This window comes from Oncorhynchus tshawytscha, linkage group LG16 (genome assembly GCF_018296145.1).
Source record: "Oncorhynchus tshawytscha isolate Ot180627B linkage group LG16, Otsh_v2.0, whole genome shotgun sequence".
In the NCBI taxonomy this organism is placed as follows: Eukaryota; Metazoa; Chordata; class Actinopteri; order Salmoniformes; family Salmonidae; genus Oncorhynchus; species Oncorhynchus tshawytscha.
Window position 1 is genome coordinate 56,232,891 of NC_056444.1, and position 19,905 is coordinate 56,252,795.

The window sequence follows — 19,905 nt, forward strand, 5'->3', positions numbered from 1 at the left end:
GCTAGGGCAAAACCCCCAAATGTGCGCCCAGTGGTACCCATGTTAACAACCATTCCTGAACCTGACTCCAAAAACAAGCCACCGATGGACAGTACCAAAATAGATACTCTATTGATTCTGTTCAATGCCCCATATACTGAGCATTCTTTTTGTAGCGGGAATCTTTTATAATAGCTTAAATTGAAAAGAAAGGATTGATGCTTCAATTGTTACTTTGTATATTACTTCAATAAATCTGATGCCATGGTATTGGGATATCGAAAATCTGTTCCCAACTATCTTGAATTTTATGTGGTATAGTTGTCAACCCTCTTGACCATAAGTGAAACTGATACATTTTACGATTTATATTGGTCATTTTAAGCCATTTACGATTAATTCATTCCTTTCTCTTTTAAGTAATTTTCTCTTCCGTTTTCGTGGCAGAGCTGCGATGAACTGGTTATAATTTTGTATTGAGCATACATTTCCTTATACCGGGATTAATTGCTTGTGTGACATAATTTGACCTTTGTTGTTTCCAATGTCATTCATTAACATGATACCTTCCTTATACATTCTCTACAAGAAAATGTTTTTTCCTCTATCGGTACTTTCGAGATTTGACATTATTTGCTGTAATATAGCCTATGTTCTGCCTCTTCTGGAGGATAACATTTAAATAGTAGCCTACTCTGTTTGGCTTCATTTAAAAAGGATACTTTAAACAGAGTTCCATTGTCAATCCACCAGAAATGGATGGTTTTAATTTGTATAACCGCAAAGAGAACCGTTTTGAAAGTGGCTGTCTAGCACAGGTGGTTGGTGGCACCTTAATTGGGGAGGAAGGGCCAACAAGAGCTCAGCATATGTGGGGAACTCCTTCAAGACTGCTGGAAAAGCGTTCCAGGTGAAGCTGGTTGAGAGAATGCCAAGCGTGTGCAAAGCTGTCATCAAGGCAAAGTGTGGCTACTAAGAAGAATTTTAAATATATTTTTTTATTTGTTTAACACTTTTTGGTTACTACATGATTCCATATGTGTTATTTCATAGTTTTGATGTCTTCACTATTATTACACAATGTAGAAAATAGTAAAAAATAATAATAATAAATGAAAAAACTTTTGACTGGTACTGTATGTAAATGAGATATTTCTGTATTTCACTTTCAATAAATTAGCTAACATTTCTAAAATCATGTTTTCACTGTCATTATGAGATATTGTGGGTAGATGGGTGAGATTCTTTTTTAATGCTTTGCTGGTGGTGAAATTAGCAAAGGGGGGGTGGGGGGATTGGACTGTGAGGTTACTTTTGCAAGGGTTGGAGACTCCCAATTGCTAACATGTATAGAGAGCAATAGTAATGATGTCTCTTTGTAGGGACTAACTCCATCATGGTTCTTTGAACAAAGCCTATGGGAAAATGTATTGAGTTTTTGTAGGGTTTTTGGATAAACGCTGAAAATACGTTTTGTGGTGAAGACAGGTTTGGGAGATCTTATACGTTTTGTTCTATGAGATAATCTTCATCAACTAATGTCACTTTTTGCGAATTTTGAAGCATTTATGTAATTAAGAAAAGCATTTATGGACTAAAAACATTATGTTACTCAACATAGAGTTTGTCTGAAGTTACACATCACCGTATTGCAACAGCGTGACCGTTTCGGAATATTGTGTGCTTATTGTTTAGAAAGTATTTAGTATTTATTATGTATAAATAGCCCACACTTTAGATGAGGCCACGCAAAAAGACTTAACTGATGATTAGTAAAGTCGTTTATAAAGACCTATATTACATATATTATGTAATGGTCTTATGAATATTAGTGTAACGATGTGCGCTGAGAGTTGGTCAGCAAGTTCAGGGAGTGAGTGATTTAATCAATAAACGAAACAAAATAGAAAACAAGAAACACAAACAACGCACAGACCAAACTGAAACAGAAACAATGACGCCTGGGGAAGGAACCGAAGCGAGTGACAAATATAGGGCAGGTAATCAGGGAGGTGATGGAGTCCAGGTGAGTGTCACAACGCACTGATGACCGTAACGATGGTGACAGGGCTGCGCCATAACGAGCAGGCTGGTGACCTAGAGGACGGAGAGGGAGCACACGTGACAGTTGCCCCTCCCTGACGCGCGGCTCCAGACACAGGACGCAGACCAAGATGACGATCCCGGGGATCAGGAGCAGACCGGTCACCTCTGCTAAGGAGCCAGGACCTGTCGACCTAGAGCGCCAGAGATCTTATAATAAATCCCGCTGTGCCCTCTGATGAACCATCAAACAGGCAAAGTGCCAACACAGGACTAATATTAAATCGTACTACACCGGCTCCGACGCTCGTCAGATGTGGCAGGTCTTGCAAACTATTACAGACTACAAAGGGAAGCAGAGCCGCGAGCTGCACAGTGACACGAGCCTACCAGACAAGCTAAATAACTTCTATGCTCGCTTAGAGACAAGTAACACTGAAACATGCACGAGAGCATCAGCTGTTCTGGACAACTGTGTGATCATGCTTTCCGCAGCCGATGTGAGTAAGACCTTCAAACAGATCAACATTCACAAGGCCGCAGGGCCAGACAGACTACCAGGACGTGTTCCCAGAGCAGGCGCTGACCAACTGGCAAGTGTCTTCACTGACCTTTTCAACCTCTCCCTGTCTGAGTCTGTAATACCAACATGTTTCAAGCAGACCACCATAGTCCCTGTGCCCAAGAAAAACTAAGATAGCCTGCCTAAATGACTACCGACCCATAGTACTCATGTCTGCAGCACTCACCACACCAAAAGATCCACAGACTATGCAACCTCTATTGCACTCCACACTGCCCTGTCACACCTGGACAAAAGGAACACCTATGTGAGAATGCTATTCATTGACTACAGCTCAGTGTTCAACACCATAGTGCCATCAAAGCTCATCACTAAGCTAAGGACCCTGGGACTAAACACCTCCCTCTGTAACTGAATCCTGGATTTCATGATGGGCCGCCCCCAGGTGGTAAGGGTAGGGGTGCGTGCTCAGCCCCTTCCTGTACTCCCTGTTCACTCATGACTGCACGGCCAGGCACTATTCCAACACCATCATTAAGTTTGCTGCTGACACAACAGTGGTAGACCTGATCACCGACAACGATGAGACAGCCTATAGTGAGGAGGTCAGAGACCTGACCGTGTGGTGCAAGGACAACAACACCCACTCAACGTGATCAAGACAAAGGAGATGATTGTGGACTGCAGGAAAAGGAGGACCGAGCACGCCCCATTCTCATTGACGGGGCTGTAGTGGAGCAGGATTCAAGATCCTTGGCGTCCACATCACCAACAAACTAACATGGTCCAAGCACACCAAGACAGTTGTGAAGAGGGCACGACAAAACCTATTCCCCCTCAGTAGTCTGAAAAGATTTGGCATGGGTCCTCAGATCCTCAAAAGATTTTACAGCTGCACCATCGAGAGCATCCTGATGGGTTGGTATCACTACCTGGTATGGCAACTACTTGGCCTCTACCTGCAAGGCACGACAGAGGATAGTGCTTACGGCCCAGTACATCACCGGGGACAGTCTTCCTGCCACCAAGGATCTCTATACCAGGCGGTGTCAGAGGAAGGCCCTAAAAATGGTCAAAGACACCAGCCACCCTAGTCATAGACTGTTCTCTCTGCTACCGCACGGCAAGCAGTACCGGAGCGCCAAGTCTAGGTCCAAGAGGCTCCTAAATAGCTTCTACCCCAAGCCATAAGACTCCTGAACAGTGAATCAAATGGCTAATCACTTTGTCAACCACAACATGTTATAGACTGACTGTACAAAATATTATGAACATAGACTGATATAGACTGACCAGGTGAAGCTGCGATCCCTTATTCATTTCACCTGTTAAAACCACTTCAATCAGTGTAGATGAAGGGTAGGAGACAGGTTAACAGTCAGTCATATAGAATGTGATGTGTATAGTCCTACAACGTTATTGTGAGAGAATAATGTAAGAAAATCCAATTTTGAGAATGTATTTAGTCCGCCAAATAGTTGTCCGCTCTAAGCTACAAGATATCAGTGTAGTAAAATGATAAAAGCGTATAGGTCTGCCCATCATGAACAAGAAAGATGAGAGATAAAATATTTGATAGAAATTAAAAAAGTTATTTTGGGACATGTATAGGCCTATTTCTTAAGATTAATTACAAGTAAAAAATCATATACCATGTAAACAGAGCCCAACCGTTGCCCAAAAATCAACCCATCAACAATGTTATAGCTCTCCACATACTGTACTTTGAAACATTTCATTATGAATCATTATACATTGTGGCTTTTCACCTGCAGTTTAACATAAATGCATTCAGTCATTGAACTACAAACTCAGTTGAAGACACACTTGACGTTTAGTTGTGAATTGTTTACATCAAATTTTGACTTAATTTCTGGACAATATTACTGTCCATTTGGGGGACCACTTTTGGATCAAGAGCACCCCCAGAGGCACAAGTTCCATATATCCCCTTTAATTATTCTCATTACATGTGACCTAAGCAAGTGTTCGGATCCGAACTCGGAATGTAAATTGATGGGCATGGGGACCCTGCAGATGCATTGTTCCTTGTGCATTCATCTTTTCTATGGTCTCTCCCCAATGATGTGTATAAACCCTGGATTGCTGATGCTTTGTAATGGCCAATGAGAGGCTTTGAAGCCACAGGCCGCCACATTGGTACATCTCAGAAAGAGCAGTCCTCCATAGGAATGAATGGAATTCTACAATATTTCAATAAAATGTTTCAAGGACACAATTTCATGTATTTAAGTAATTCTTTGTTGTGGTGGGGGATGTAACATTAACACTCTCAAAATATAAAATGTTCAATTTAATTAATATAATTTGCAAGTATGCATTAAGGTGTCTGTAATAGAATATATTTGTCAAATGAAGGAGGAGTACCAAAATGGCTGTGCGATGGCTTCAAAGCAGCGCCCCCTCTTAGTCATCTAAGGTTAATACATATTATGGTCTCCTCCTCTTCTATTAAAATGATTTGGACTGCATTTGCTCTAACAGTCTTGAAGTCAGCATGGACATGAATTTGTCAGCGCGTTGTGCTTTTGTTCTTTTTCTGTTGGCATTTGTAGATTTGAAAATAGTCTCTGCTGCAGAAACGGGAGGCACATCTACAGGTGAGTTGTTCTAATTAGTCTACTTTGCATTATTTGTCATGAAACAAACTGTGACAATTTGATGATTTATTTTAAGAAGCCTGCTACACTTGACTTAGGTGTTAAAGCCTACCTAATTGGTTATAAACAATAGCCTATAATTGTGCATAGCCCCTTTGCAACCTATTTTGTTGCAACCTTACTAAGAAATACAAGCCAGCCATTATGACTTTGAAACAATCCAGCCTACCCTTGGCCATTTTACGCATACACTGTCAAATAAATTCTAGTTGTTTCAACAAATGATTATGAAGTAAGTGGTTCCAAAGCCTTTTTCAGTTTATTCAACTTCAAGATAAAAATGTTACCTGAACTTAACATTTTTAGTTGGCCCAAACTTAGCTCCAACTTGAGAAAACGTATGCAACAATTCAGTAAACATATAATAATGTGTTTGTCAATTTGTATCATATGTTCATTTAACTAGAAATGATAGAAATGAAATGATAGAAATGATTAGAAATGATTATTTCTGCATCTTAATAGCACTGTTTGTGTGTCTGTTTTTAAACCGTTGCACAGTGACAGATACACCCATCTATTGCATTCATTATTGCTGCATTACTTTGGAAACAAGAAAGATGGAGCTTGTAATGTACATTTCATACACATAGATCAATATATTTCACTTACACTCTCTTTAGAGCTGAGACACTCAATTAAGAAGTCACATAATAGAAAGACTTAATTGGGAAGAGTCAGTGTAGGCTGACAAGTTGCTACCATAAACCTATTTGTAATGGGGAAATGTAGGATCACTTAAAGATCATATTTAGTTGAGAGTGATCAACAAAACATTTAGCGTATACAGTTTATGTAATACACAATGGTTCCAGTATCCTGGTTGTGACATTCAAGGTGTGGGTTGATGGTCACTAGACTTGATGCTGAATGTTATGGATTGTTCTCATATCTGTTGATAGTGATTGACGCCAGACTGGAGGCCCCAGTAGAAGGACCGAGGACACACTGATTATTCACTGTTGTATTGTACTGATGACATTCTGTGACCACTGTGTGATTCTGTAGCAGCTAACATTTATCGCAACGATCTCCACACAAATATGACAGATTTTCAGAAAATGGTTCAGTGTAATTGTGTCCATGTTCATCATGTGTCTTTGTGGTAAGTCGTGTTCCCTGACATGTCTGCTCAAATTGTGTTGTCCCAAAGCAAAGCCTGGAGTGTGCCCTCGTAGACCATGGGGCGTAGGGACATGTGCAGAGTTCTGTTTCAATGACAGTGACTGCCCCAATGATGAAAAATGCTGCTACAATGGATGTGGGCATAACTGCATTGCACCGTACACAGGTAGGATATGTTCCCAGAGTGACAGATACACACATCCATTACGTTCATTATTGCTGCATTACTCTGGAAACAAGAAAGATGGAGCTTGTAATGTACATTTCATACACATAGATCAATATATTTCACATACACTCTCTTTAGAGCTGAGACACTCAATTAAGAAGATTTCTGAGAGCCATGTAGGTATTTAGAGTTTTATATAGATATATATATATAGATATATATATATATATATATACCATAAACATTTTGTAATGGGGACATTTAAGACCAGTAAAGCTCATATTTAATTAAGAGTGATCAACACAATGTTTAGTATAGAGCTTCTGTAATACACATGATTTCCATTGTTCTTCTTGTGACATTCAAGGTGTGGGTTGATGGTCACTAGACTTGATGATGAATCTTACCAATGTTAACATCTATACACTCTGAGTATACCAAACTTTAGGAACACTTTCATATTTTTGAGTTGCACCCCCTTTTGCCCTAAGAAAAGCCTCAATTCACCAGGGCATGGGGTCTATAAGGTGTTTAAAGCGTTCCATAGGGATGCTGGCCCATGTTGACTCCAATGCTTCTCACAGTTGTGTCATGTTGGCTAGATGTCCTTTGGTTGGTGGACCGTTGGCGGCAGGGTAGCCTAGTGGTTAGAGCGTCGGACTAGTAACCGAAAGGTTGCAAAAGCAAATCCCTGAGCTGACAAGGTAAAAATCTGTTGTTAAGAACAAGGCAGTTAACCCACTGTTCCTAGGCCGTCATTGAAAATAAGATTTTTTTCTTAACTGACTTGCCCAGATAAATAAAAGTAAAATATTTCAGGGAAAAAGGATTTTGGGAATATCAGGCTGAGACTTCAGAGGAGTAGCAACATACGTTTCTTACGATACAGCAATTCACAGAACTTTAAGCTGACAATTTGTCAAGGGCCACCAACAAAATTCCAACTCATTGTAATAGTAAGACCTCAATGGAAAGAATCAGTGTACGGATGATTTCCAGTGTTCTACTTGTGACACTCAAGGTGTGGATTGATGGTCACTAGACTTGATGCTGAATGTTATGGATTGTTCTCATATCTGTTGATAGAGGTTCACGCCGGACTTGAGGTATAAGGGCCGAGGACACACTGATTATTCACTGTTATGTTGTATTGATGACATTCTGTGAACACTGTGTGATTCTGTAGCAGCTGACAGCCTGTTTGTTTTGACTTCCTACAAGCCTCTAGAGCTGGTGTTTACAGAACATTTGGTGCTGTCTGATTAGAATGTAAAGGGTATGTCTCCAAGATGCCAGTTAGACATTTTCTATGCTTCTGTGCTGGAAGTGTCTCCCTGTTGCAGCTTCTAATAAACTGGATATAATTATTTTCTAAATAAAAAATAATTAATATTAACCAATCCACCTCTTTGGAGGACACAAATATTTTGGAGTTTTACAGCTTTTCTGCTGTATATTCATGTACATACACTTTACATATACATTTTATATGGATATCGGCAGTGTATCAAATCAAAATCGGCAGTGTATCAAATACTTGTTCTCCCCACTGTACAAGCACATACATTGTACATATACATTTTACATGTATAGATTTATTATGGATAGATTTGATTGACTTTACCTGCGACTGCTTTTCTCGATTGTTATCCTGGAAATTCCTATTGCACGTATGTTTCTACTGTATATCTGACAACTTTTCATTTGTTACCATAGTGAAGCCCGGTCACTGTGTCCTGCCCAACGGGACCTACATGTGTGCCGAGTACTGTTACAAAGATGGCCAGTGCCCCGAGGAACAGATGTGTTTCCAGATATGTTGATTCTATGCCTGCAGTGAGCCATTGAAGCTTTATTGGAAATTCTTATTAGTTATAAGAAATAAGTAGAAAATACAAATCATTACATGTACAATTATGTCTATGAAAACTGATGATTTTATGCAATAATAAATATGAAAAATGATCATAGCTTTTATGGAAACTGGACAATTTTCATGGGCAGTATGTGAATTGACAAACTCATGTGGACTGCTGAATTTGAATAAAACAAGATTTTGAACACCTGTGCTTGGTTTTTAGGGGTTATTTGAGACTCGTGTGGTGCTCATGTGAATATCCTTCATTTTCCGGCTTCAGACCAATGCCTGTTCTCAGTTTAAACATAGTTTTTTGTTTTTAATTTCCATGGTTTTTACACCGGAAGGTGATCGTACAACCTTATTATAGAACATTATAATTAAGCAAAAATGCACAAGGAGGTGTGGTATACGGCCAATATACCATGCTAAGGACTGTTCTTAGCACGTGCCATGACATACAGCCCTTAGCCGTGGTATATTGGCCATATACCACAAACCCCCGAGGTTCCTTATTGCTATTATAAACTGATTACCAACGTAATTGAAGCTGTAAAAATAAATGTTTTGTCATACCCGTGGTATATGGCCTGATATTCCACGGCTGTCAGCCAATCAGCATTCGGGGCACGAACCACCCACTTTATAATATAGTTTAACACATGCTCTCCTTGTGAATCTTCACAATGTTGTACGTTTTATTTATTGATAAGATCCATGCTCATAATCATACTGATCATTGCTCATAGAAAATTGTCGAGAGCAAGGAAACAAAGACTGAAGCAAATATTTACTATGCGATTACACAATGTAGCTGGCTAGATAGACGACTATACTAGCCGGAAATATGGCCGAACTGTTCTCAGTTGAAGGGTTATGAAATATTCTCTCTCGCCGAGTCGAGTTGTGACCGTGAATATCGTCATCCATCTCGGTGGAAACAACTTGGACACACAAGGGGACAGCCCTGGTGCGTCAGATGCGAGATGATTTGGAGGTAGTCCGCATGTCCCCTGGGACAATGGTGAGCTACTCTGACATCAAACAGTGGAAGATTTGCATGTTCCTCCGTGGCAGGCGCATGCCCACAATCCACCACTTTGCATTCAATCATTGTGTCCCTGGGCAGTACCATAGGGCAGGGTTTCCCAAACTCGGTCCTGGGGCTCCTCCTGGGTTCACGTTTTGGTTTTTGCTCTAGCTCTACACAGCTGATGAAAATAATCAAAGCTTGATGATGAGTTGGTTATTTGAATCAGCTGTGTAGTGCTAGGGCAAAACCCCCAAATGTGCGCCCAGTGGTACCCATGTTAACAACCATTCCTGAACCTGACTCCAAAAACAAGCCACCGATGGACAGTACCAAAATAGATACTCTATTGATTCTGTTCAATGCCCCATATACTGAGCATTCTTTTTGTAGCGGGAATCTTATATAATAGCTTAAATTGAAAAGAAAGGATTGATTCTTCAATTGTTACTTTGTATATTACTTCAATAAATCTGATGCCATGGTATTGGGATATCGAAAATCTGTTCCCAACTATCTTGAATTTTATGTGGTATAGTTGTCAACCCTCTTGACCATAAGTGAAACTGATACATTTTACGATTTATATTGGTCATTTTAAGCCATTTACGATTAATTCATTCCTTTCTCTTTTAACTAATTTTCTCTTCCATTTTCGTGGCAGAGCTGCGATGAACTGGTTATAATTTTGTATTGAGCATACATTTCCTTATACCGTGATTAATTGCTTGTGTGACATAATTTGACCCCGCCAGTCTGCCCAGCGTCGTCAGTCTGTCAGGATCAGTTAGATTCGCCAGTCAGCCAGGATTCGCCAGTCAGCCAGGATTCGCCAGTCAGCCAGGATTCGCCAGTCAGCCAGGATCCACCAGTCTTCCAGGATCCGCCAGAAGTGCCAGTCAGCCAGGATCCGCCAGAAGTGCCAGTCAGCCAGGATCCGCCAGAAGTGCCAGTCGGCCAGGATCTGCCAGTAGTGCCAGTCGGCCAGGATCTGCCAGTCGGCCAGGATCTGCCAGTCGGCCAGGATCCGCCAGTCAGCCAGACTCTTCCAGATCTGCCAGACTCTTCCAGATCTGCCAGTCAGCCAGACTCTTCCAGATCTGCCAGTCAGCCAGACTCTTCCAGATCCGCCAGTCAGCCAGACTCTTCCAGATCCGCCAGTCAGCCAGACTCTTCCAGATCCGCCAGTCAGCCAGACTCTTCCAGATCCGCCAGTCAACCAGACTCTTCCAGATCCGCCAGTCAACCAGACTCTTCCAGATCCGCCAGTCAACCAGACTCTTCCAGATCCGCCAGTCAACCAGACTCTTCCAGATCCGCCAGTCAACCAGACTCTTCCAGATCCGCCAGTCAACCAGACTCTTCCAGATCCGCCAGTCAACCAGACTCTTCCAGATCCGCCAGTCAACCAGACTCTTCCAGATCCGCCAGTCAACCAGACTCTTCCAGATCCGCCAGTCAACCAGACTCTTCCAGATCCGCCAGTCAACCAGACTCTTCCAGATCCGCCAGTCAACCAGACTCTTCCAGATCTGCCAGTCAGCCAGGATCTTCCAGATCTGCCAATCAGCCAGGATCTGCTTGTCAGCCAGGATCTGCTGAAACCACCAGCCAGCCAGGATCTGGTAGATCTATCTACCTGCCTGAGCTTCCCCTCACTCCCGAGCTTCCCCTCACTCCCGAGCTTCCCCTCACTCCCGAGCTTCCCCTCACTCCCGAGCTGCCTCAGTCCCGAGCTGTCCTTCAGTCCCGATCTGCTCCTCAGTCCAGTGGGGTTCTGGGTGAGGACTACTAGGCCATGGTCGGTGGTGAGGGTGGACTATCCAGGGACGAAGGGAGATGGGACTAAGACATGAACTGAGTGGGGTCCACGTCCCGCGCCGGAGCCGCCACCATGGACAGACGCACACCCGGACCCTCCCTATTGTTTTGAGGTGCGTTCGGGAGTCCGCACCTTAGGGGGGGGGGTTCTGTCACGCCCTGGTCAAAGTATTTTGTGTTTATCTTTATGTATTTGGTCGGGCCAGGGTGTGGCATGGGGTTTTGTAATTGTGGTGTGTTTGTCTTGGGGTTTTGGTGGTGGTATTGGGATTGTAGCTTAGTGGGTTATCTAGCAAGGTCTATGGCTGTCTGGAGTGGTTCTCAATCAGAGGCAGGTGCTTATCGTTGTCTCTGATTGGGAACCATATTTAGGCAGCCATATTCTTTGAGTTTGTCGTGGGTGATTGTCCTTAGTGCATTTGGTCCTGTCTCTGTGTTTGTTTACGCAAGTATAGGCTGTTTCGGTTTTCGTTACGTTATTTGTTTTATAGTGTTTGTATTTAGATTCGTGTTACGTTTATTGAATAAACATGATTCGCAATCTACACGCTGCATTTTGGTCCGACTCTCCTTCACCACAAGAGAACCGTTACAATAGGCCTATTTCTTAAGATGAATTACAAGTAAAAAATCATATACCATGTAAACAGAGCCCAACCGTTGCCCAAAAATCAACCCATCAACAGTGTTATAGCTCTCCACATACTGTACTTTGAAACATTTCATTATGAATCATTATACATTGTGGCTTTTCACCTGCAGTTTAACATAAATGCATTCAGTCATTGAACTACAAACTCAGTTGAAGACACACTATTGACATTTAGTTGTGAATTGTTTACATATTACTGTCCATTTGGGGACCACTTTTGGATCAAGAGCACCCCCAGAGGCACAAGTTCCATATATCCCCTTTAATTATTCTCATTACATGTGACCTAAGCAAGTGTTCGGATCCGAACTCGGAATGTAAATTGATGGGCATAGGGACCCTGCAGATGCATTGTTCCTTGTGCATTCATCTTTTCTATGGTCTCTCCCCAATGATGTGTATAAACCCTGGATTGCTGATGCTTTGTAATGGCCAATGAGAGGCTTTGAAGCCACAGGCCGCCACATTGGCACATCCCAGAAAGAGCAGTCCTCCATAAGAATGAATGGAATTCTACAATATTTCAATAAAATGTTTCAAGGACACAATTTCATGTATTTAAGTAATTCTTTGTTGTGGTGGGGGCAGTAACATTAACACTCTCAAAATATAAAATGTTCAATTTAATTAATATAATTTGCATGTATGCATTAAGGTGTCTGTAATAGAATATATTTGTCAATTGAAGGAGGAGTACCAAAATGGCTGTGCGATGGCTTCAAAGCAGCGCCCCCCTCTTAGTCATCTAAGGTTAATACATATTATGGTCTCCTCCTCTTCTATTAAAATGATTTGGACTGCATTTGCTCTAACAGTCTTGAAGTCAGCATGGACATGAATTTGTCAGCGCGTTGTGCTTTGGTTCTTTTTCTGTTGGCATTTGTAGATTTGAAAATAGTCTCTGCTGCAGAAACGGGAGGCACATCTACAGGTGAGTTGTTCTAATTAGCCTACTTTTCATTATTTGTCATGAAACAAACTGTGACAATTTGATGATTTATTTTAAGAAGCCTGCTACACTTGACTTAGGTGTTAAAGCCTACCTATTTGGTTATAAACAATAGCCTATAATTGTGCATAGCCCCTTTGCAACCTATTTTGTTGCAACCTTACTAAGAAATACAAGCCAGCCATTATGACTTTGAAACAATCCAGCCTACCCTTGGCCATTTTACGCATACACTGTCAAATAAATTCTAGTTGTTTCAACAAATGATTATGAAGTAAGTGGTTCCAAAGCCTTTTTCAGTTAATTCAACTTCTAGATAAAAATGTTACCTGAACTTAACATTTTTAGTTGGCCCAAACTTAGCTCCAACCTGAGAAAACGTATGCAACAATTCAGTAAACATATAATGATGTGTTTGTCAATTTGTCTCATATGTTCATTTAACTAGAAATGATTATTTCTGCATCTTAATAGCACTGTTTGTGTGTCTGTTTTTAAACCGTTGCACAGCCCATTTGAGTTAACATACAATGTTTTCAACTTACATATTTGAACCAATAGATTGTGAGTGTTCAGAAGGCTGTAATGCATTTTCATGGGTGTTATGGGGGAAACATTGATGATGGGGGACAAATATCTCAAACAATTAATTAGACACTAAATTACTTGGAGTATGGCCTACAAACTTTCCAGAGATGCAAATGCATATTTGTCAAATCCATCTTGACACAGATATGATAGATTTTCATAAATTGGTTCAGTCCAATTGTGTCTATGTTCATGTCTCTTTGTGGCAAGTTGGGTTCCCTGATATCTGCTCAAATTGTGTTGTCCCAAAGCAAAGCCTGGAGTGTGCCCTCGTAGACGATGGGGCAGAGGGACGTGTGCAGAGTTCTGTTCCAATGACAGTGACTGCCCCAATGATGAAAAATGCTGCCACAATGGATGTGGGCATGACTGTATTGCACCTAACACAGGTAAGATATGGTCCCAGAGTGACAGATACACACATCCATTGCGTTCATTATTGCTGCATTACTCTGGAAACAAGAAAGATGGAGCTTGTAATGTACATTTCATACACATAGATCAATATATTTCACTTACACTCTCTTTAGAGCTGAGACACTCAATTAAGAAGTCACAAAATAGAAAGACTTCATTGGGAAGAGTCAGTGTAGGCTGACAAGTTGCTACCATAAACCTATTTGTAATGGGGAAATGTAGGATCACTTAAAGATCATATTTAGTTTAGAGTGATCAACAAAACATTTAGCGAATACAGTTTATGTAATACACAATGGTTCCAGTATCCTGGTTGTGACATTCAAGGTGTGGGTTGATGGTAACTAGACTTGATGCTGAATGTTATGGATTGTTCTCATATCTGTTGATAGTGATTGACGCCAGACTGGAGGCCCCAGTAGAAGGACCGAGGACACACTGATTATTCACTGTTCTATTGTACTGATGACATTGCTTCTGTGACCACTGTGTGATTCTGTAGCAGCTGACAATGTCACCGCTTTCTGTTTTGACTTCCTACAAAAACAAATTCCTATTTATCGTAACCATCTCCTCACAAATATGACAGATTTCCAGAAAATGGTTCAGTCCAATTTTGTCAGTGTTCATGTCTCTTTGTTGTAAGTCAGGTTCCCTGACATGTCTGCTCAAATTGTGTTGTCCTAAAGCAAAGCCTGGAGTGTGCCCTCGTAGACGATGGGGCATGGGGATGTGTGTGGAGTTCTGTTCCAATGACAGTGACTGCCCCAATGATGAAAAATGCTGCCACAATGGATGTGGGCATAACTGCATTGCACCGACACAGGTAGGAATGGTCCCAGAGTGACAGATACACACATCCATTGCATTCATTATTTGCTGCATTACTCTGGAAACAAGAAAGCTGGGGCTTGTATATTTCATACACATAGATAGATATTTTTCACATACACTCTCTTTAGAGCTGAGACACTCGCAAGTGGTACCCATGGTAACAACCATTCCTGAAACAAGCCACCGATGGACAGTACCAAAATAGATACTCTATTGATTTTGTTCAATGCCCCATATACTGAGCATTCTTTTTGTAGCGGGAATTTTATATAATAGCTTAAATTGAAAAGAAAGGATTGATGCTTCAATTGTTACTTTGTATATTACAGTGGGGAGAACAAGTATTTGATACACTGCCGATTTTGCAGGTTTTTCTACTTACAAAGCATGTAGAGGTCTGTAATTTTTATCATAGGTACACTTCAACTGTGAGAGGGGGAGTCTAAAACAAAAATCTAGAAAATCACATTGTATGATTTTTAGGTAATTAATTTGCTTTTTATTGAATGACATAAGTATTTGATCACGTACCAACCAGTAAGAATTCTGTCTCTCACAGACCTGTTAGTTTTCCTTAAGAAGCCCTACTGTTCTCCACTCATTACCTGTATTAACTGCACCTGTTTGAACTCGTTAGCTGTATAAAAGACACCTGTCAACACAATCAATCAAACAGACTCCAACCTCTCCGCAATGGCCAAGACCAGAGAGTTGTGTAAGGACATCAGGGTTTAATTGTAGACCTGCACAAGGCTGAGATGGGCTACAGGACAATAGGCAAGCAGCTTGGTGAGAAGGCAACAACTGTTGGCGCAATTATTAGAAAACGGAAGAAGTTCAAGATGACGGTCAATCATCCTCTGTCTGGGGCTCCATGCAAGATCTCACCTCGTGGGGCATCAATGATCATGAGGACGGTGAGGGATCAGCCCAGAACTACACGGCAGGACCTGGTCAATGACCTGAAGAGAGCTGGGACCACAGTCTCAAATAAACCATTAGTAACACACTATGCCGTCATGGATTAAAATCCTGCAGCGTACGCAAGGTCCCCCTGCTGAAGCTAGTGCATGTCCAGGCCCATCTGAAGTTTGCCAATGACCATCTGGATGATCCAGAGGAGGAATGGGAGAAGGTCATGTGGTCTGATGAGACAAAAATATAGTTTTTTGGTCTAAACTCCACTCGCCGTGTTTGGAGGAAGAAGAAGAAGAAGGGGACAGGACGACTGCACCGTATTGAGGGGAGGACGGATGCGGCCATGTATCGCGAGATCTTGGCCAACAATCTACTTCCCTCAGTAAGAGCATTGAAGATGGGTCGTGGCTGAGTCTTCCAGCATGACAACGCCCTGAAACACACAGCCAGGGCAACTAAGGGGTGGCTCCGTAAGAAGCATCTCAAGGTCCTGGAGTGGCCTAGCCAGTCTCCAGACCTGAACCCAACAGGAAATCTTTGGAGGGAGCTGAAAGTCTGTATATTCCCAGCGACAGCCCCGAAACCTGAAGGATCTGGAGAAGTTCTGTATGGATGAGTGGGCCAAAATCCCTGCTGCAGTGTGTGCAAACCTGGTCAAGAACTGCAGGAAACGTATGATCTCTATAATTGCAAACAAAGGTTTCTGTACCAAATATTATGTTCTGCTTTTCTGATGTATCAAATACTTATGTCATGCAATAAAATGCTAATTAATTACTTAAAAATCATACAATGTGATTTTCTGGATTTTTGTTTTAGATTCCGTCTCTCACAGTTGAAGTGTACCTATAATAAAAATTACAGACCTCTACATGCTTTGCAAGTAGGAAAACCTGCAAAATCGGCAGTGTATCTGTAAGGGTTCTCGTCCTCCTCTTCTGAGGAGGAGTAGCGAGAAGGATCGGAGGACCAATGCGCAGCGTGGTAAGTGTCCATAATGTTTAATCAAAATGAACACTGAAATACAAAACAATAAACGTGAATCAACGACACAAACTAAACAGCCCCGTGTGGTACAAACACTGACAAGGAAAATAAACACCCACAACTCAAAAGTGAAACCAGGCTACCTAAGTATGATTCTCAATCAGGGACAACGATTGACAGCTGCCTCTGATTGAGAACCATAGTAGGCCGAACACAGAAATCCCAAACTATAGAAAAACGAACATAGACAACCCACCCAACTCACGTCCTGACCATACTAAAACAAAGATATAATAACAGAACTAAGGTCAGAACGTGACAGTATCAAATACTTGTTCTCCCCACTGTACTTCATAAATCTGATGCCATGGTATTGGGATATCGAAATCTGTTCCCAACTATCTTAAATTTAATGCTGTATAGTTGTCAACCCTCTTGACCGTAAGTGAAACTGATACATGTTACGATTAATATTGGCCATTTTAAGCCATTTACGATTAATTCATTCCTTTCTCTTTTAAGTAATTGCCTCTTCCATTTTTGTGGCAGAGCTGCGATAAACTGGTTATAATTTTGTATTGATGTCACGATCGTCGTATGGAGTAGACCAAAGCGCAGCATTGTTAGAATACATTTTTCTTTATTGAAGGAAGAACACGAAGAACACTTAAATAAAACAACAAAACGATAAGACGAACGTGACCGCTAACGAACAACTGCGCTAACGTGCAACATAACATAGACATAGATAATAACCCACGAAATTCCCAAAGAAGATAGCTGCCTAAATATGGTTCCCAATTAGAGACAACGATAAACAGCTGCCTCTTGTTGAGAACCAATCTAGGCAACCATAGACATACATAAACACCTAGATAGTAAACGACCCCATAAACCTACAAAACCCCTAGACAGTACAAAAACACATACACCACCCATGTCACACCCTGACCTAACCAAAACAATAAAGAAAACAAAGAATACTAGGGTCAGGGCGTGACAATTGAGCATACATTTCCTTACACTGTGATTAATTGCTTGTGTGACATAATTTTACCTTAGTTGTTTACAATGTCATTCATTAACATGATACCTTCTCTATTCTCTACAAGAAAATGTTTTTTTTCCTCTGTAAGTACTTTTGAGATTAGACATTATATAGCCTATGTTCTGCCTCTTCTGGAGGATAACATTTAAATAGTAACCAACTATGTTTGGCTTCATATAAAAAATTATACTGTAAAACTTCTTAGGGGTAGCCCCCTTTTTTAACATTTTTGCATAAAATGACATACCAAATCTAACTGCCTGTAGCTCAAGCCCTGAAGAAAGGATATGCATATTCTTGGTACCATTTGAAAGGAAACACTTTGAAGTTTGTGTAAATGTGAATTGAATGTAGGAGAATATAACACAATAGATATGGTAGAAGAAAATACAAAGAAAAAAACAACCAGTTTTTTTCTACCACCATATTTGAAATGCAATAGAAAGGTCCCAATTCTAGCCATCACTCTGGTTGTAATTTTGATGGTGTCCACAAGATGGCAGCAGTGTATGTGCAAAATCAAATCAAATCAAATTTTATTTGTCACATACACATGGTTAGCAGATGTTAATGCGAGTGTAGCAAAATGCTTGTGCTTCTAGTTCCGACAGTGCAGTAATAACCAACAAGTAATCTAACTAACAATTCCAAAACTACTGTCTTATACACAGTGTAAGGGGATAAAGAATATGTACATAAGGATATATGAATGAGTGATGGTACAGAGCAGCATAGGCAAGATACAGTAGATGGTATCGAGTACAGTATATACATATGAGATGAGTATGTAAACAAAGTGGCATAGTTAAAGTGGCTAGTGATACATGTATTACACAAGGATGCAGTCGATGATATAGAGTACAGTATATACGTATGCATATGAGATGAATAATGTAGGGTAAGTAACATTATATAAGGTAGCATTGTTTAAAGTGGCTAGTGATATATTTACATCATTTCCCATCAATTCCCATTATTAAAGTGGCTGGAGTTGAGTCAGTGTCAGTGTGTTGGCAGCAGCCACTCAATGTTAGTGGTGGCTGTTTAACAGTCTGATGGCCTTAAGATAGAAGCTGTTTTTCAGTCTCTCGGTCCCAGCTTTGATGCACCTGTACTGACCTCGCCTTCTGGATGATAGCGGGGTGAAAAGGCAGTGGCTCGGGTGGTTTATGTCCTTGATGATCTTTATGGCCTTCCTGTAACATCGGGTGGTGTAGGTGTCCTGGAGGGCAGGTAGTTTGCCCCCGGTGATGCGTTGTGCAGACCTCACTACCCTCTGGAGAGCCTTACGGTTGAGGGTGGAGCAGTTGCCGTACCAGGCGGTGATACAGCCCGCCAGGATGCTCTCGACTGTGAATCTGTAGAAGTTTGTGAGTGCTTTTGGTGACAAGCCGAATTTCTTCAGCCTCCTGAGGTTGAAGAGGCGCTGCTGCGCCTTCTTCACGATGCTGTCTGTGTGAGTGGACCAATTCAGTTTGTCTGTGATGTGTATGCCGAGGAACTTAAAACTTGCTACCCTCTCCACTACTGTTCCATCGATGTGGATAGGGGGGTGTTCCCTCTGCTGTTTCCTGAAGTCCACAATCATCTCCTTAGTTTTGTTGACGTTGAGTGTGAGGTTATTTTCCTGACACCACACTCCGAGGGCCCTCACCTCCTCCCTGTAGGCCGTCTCGTCGTTGTTGGTAATCAAGCCTACCACTGTAGTGTCGTCCGCAAACTTGATGATTGAGTTGGAGGCGTGCGTGGTCACGCAGTCGTGGGTGAACAGGGAGTACAGGAGAGGGCTCAGAACGCACCCTTGTGGGGTCTCAGACGGATAACTTGAAGAATGAGCGAACTACATGACATTTAGTGTGAAGTCACCCAGGTACATTTTGGCAAATCGTGAAGGAGACATTGGCATTCATATTACATTTTTTCTGCAAGAATATCGTCAAATCTGTATACTTGGACTTTGATTTATCTTTTACAGTATTAGTAGCCATATTATAAGTTCAACATTTGCCAAAGGACCAGTTTTCATATCTTCATAACTCTTCATATAGAATTATTCTAATTATTTTTGTCCAAAATGAAAAGGCATGCTGTTGCAAAAGGTTAGCGCCTACATTTTGTGACTGAGACAGGGATACTCCCGTAAAGCCCAGCTCATTGGCTATCTAGCTAGCTTTGTTTGACCCCGATTGGTGCTTATTTGATACAGTCGATCAAATGAAGACCGGCGTGCCATGAAGGAGTGCCATGAAGGCATCCTATAGGATATACAACATATACAACACA

At 41.4% G+C, this 19,905-nt stretch overlaps 1 protein-coding gene across 1 annotated transcript; it reads left to right on the top strand.

Moving 5' to 3' along the window:
- The first annotated feature begins 12,701 nt into the window (after positions 1–12,701).
- On the top strand, positions 12,702–14,682 carry LOC121839687 (WAP four-disulfide core domain protein 18-like). The gene is made up of 3 exons (XM_042299920.1): positions 12,702–12,812; positions 13,670–13,807; positions 14,525–14,682. The coding sequence occupies exons 1-3, from the start codon at positions 12,710–12,712 to the stop codon at positions 14,680–14,682; spliced, it is 399 nt and encodes a 132-aa protein (XP_042155854.1). The 5' UTR covers positions 12,702–12,709.
- Positions 14,683–19,905: the final 5,223 nt, after the last annotated feature.

Coding starts and splice junctions, on each gene's coding strand:
- LOC121839687 (XM_042299920.1), top strand. CDS start 12,710: ATGGACATGAATTTGTCAGCGCGTTGTGCTTTGGTTCTTTTTCTGTTG. Junction 12,813..13,669: donor AACGGGAGGCACATCTACAG/GTGAGTTGTTCT, acceptor GTTGTCCCAAAG/CAAAGCCTGGAGTGTGCCCT. Junction 13,808..14,524: donor CTGTATTGCACCTAACACAG/GTAAGATATGGT, acceptor GTTGTCCTAAAG/CAAAGCCTGGAGTGTGCCCT.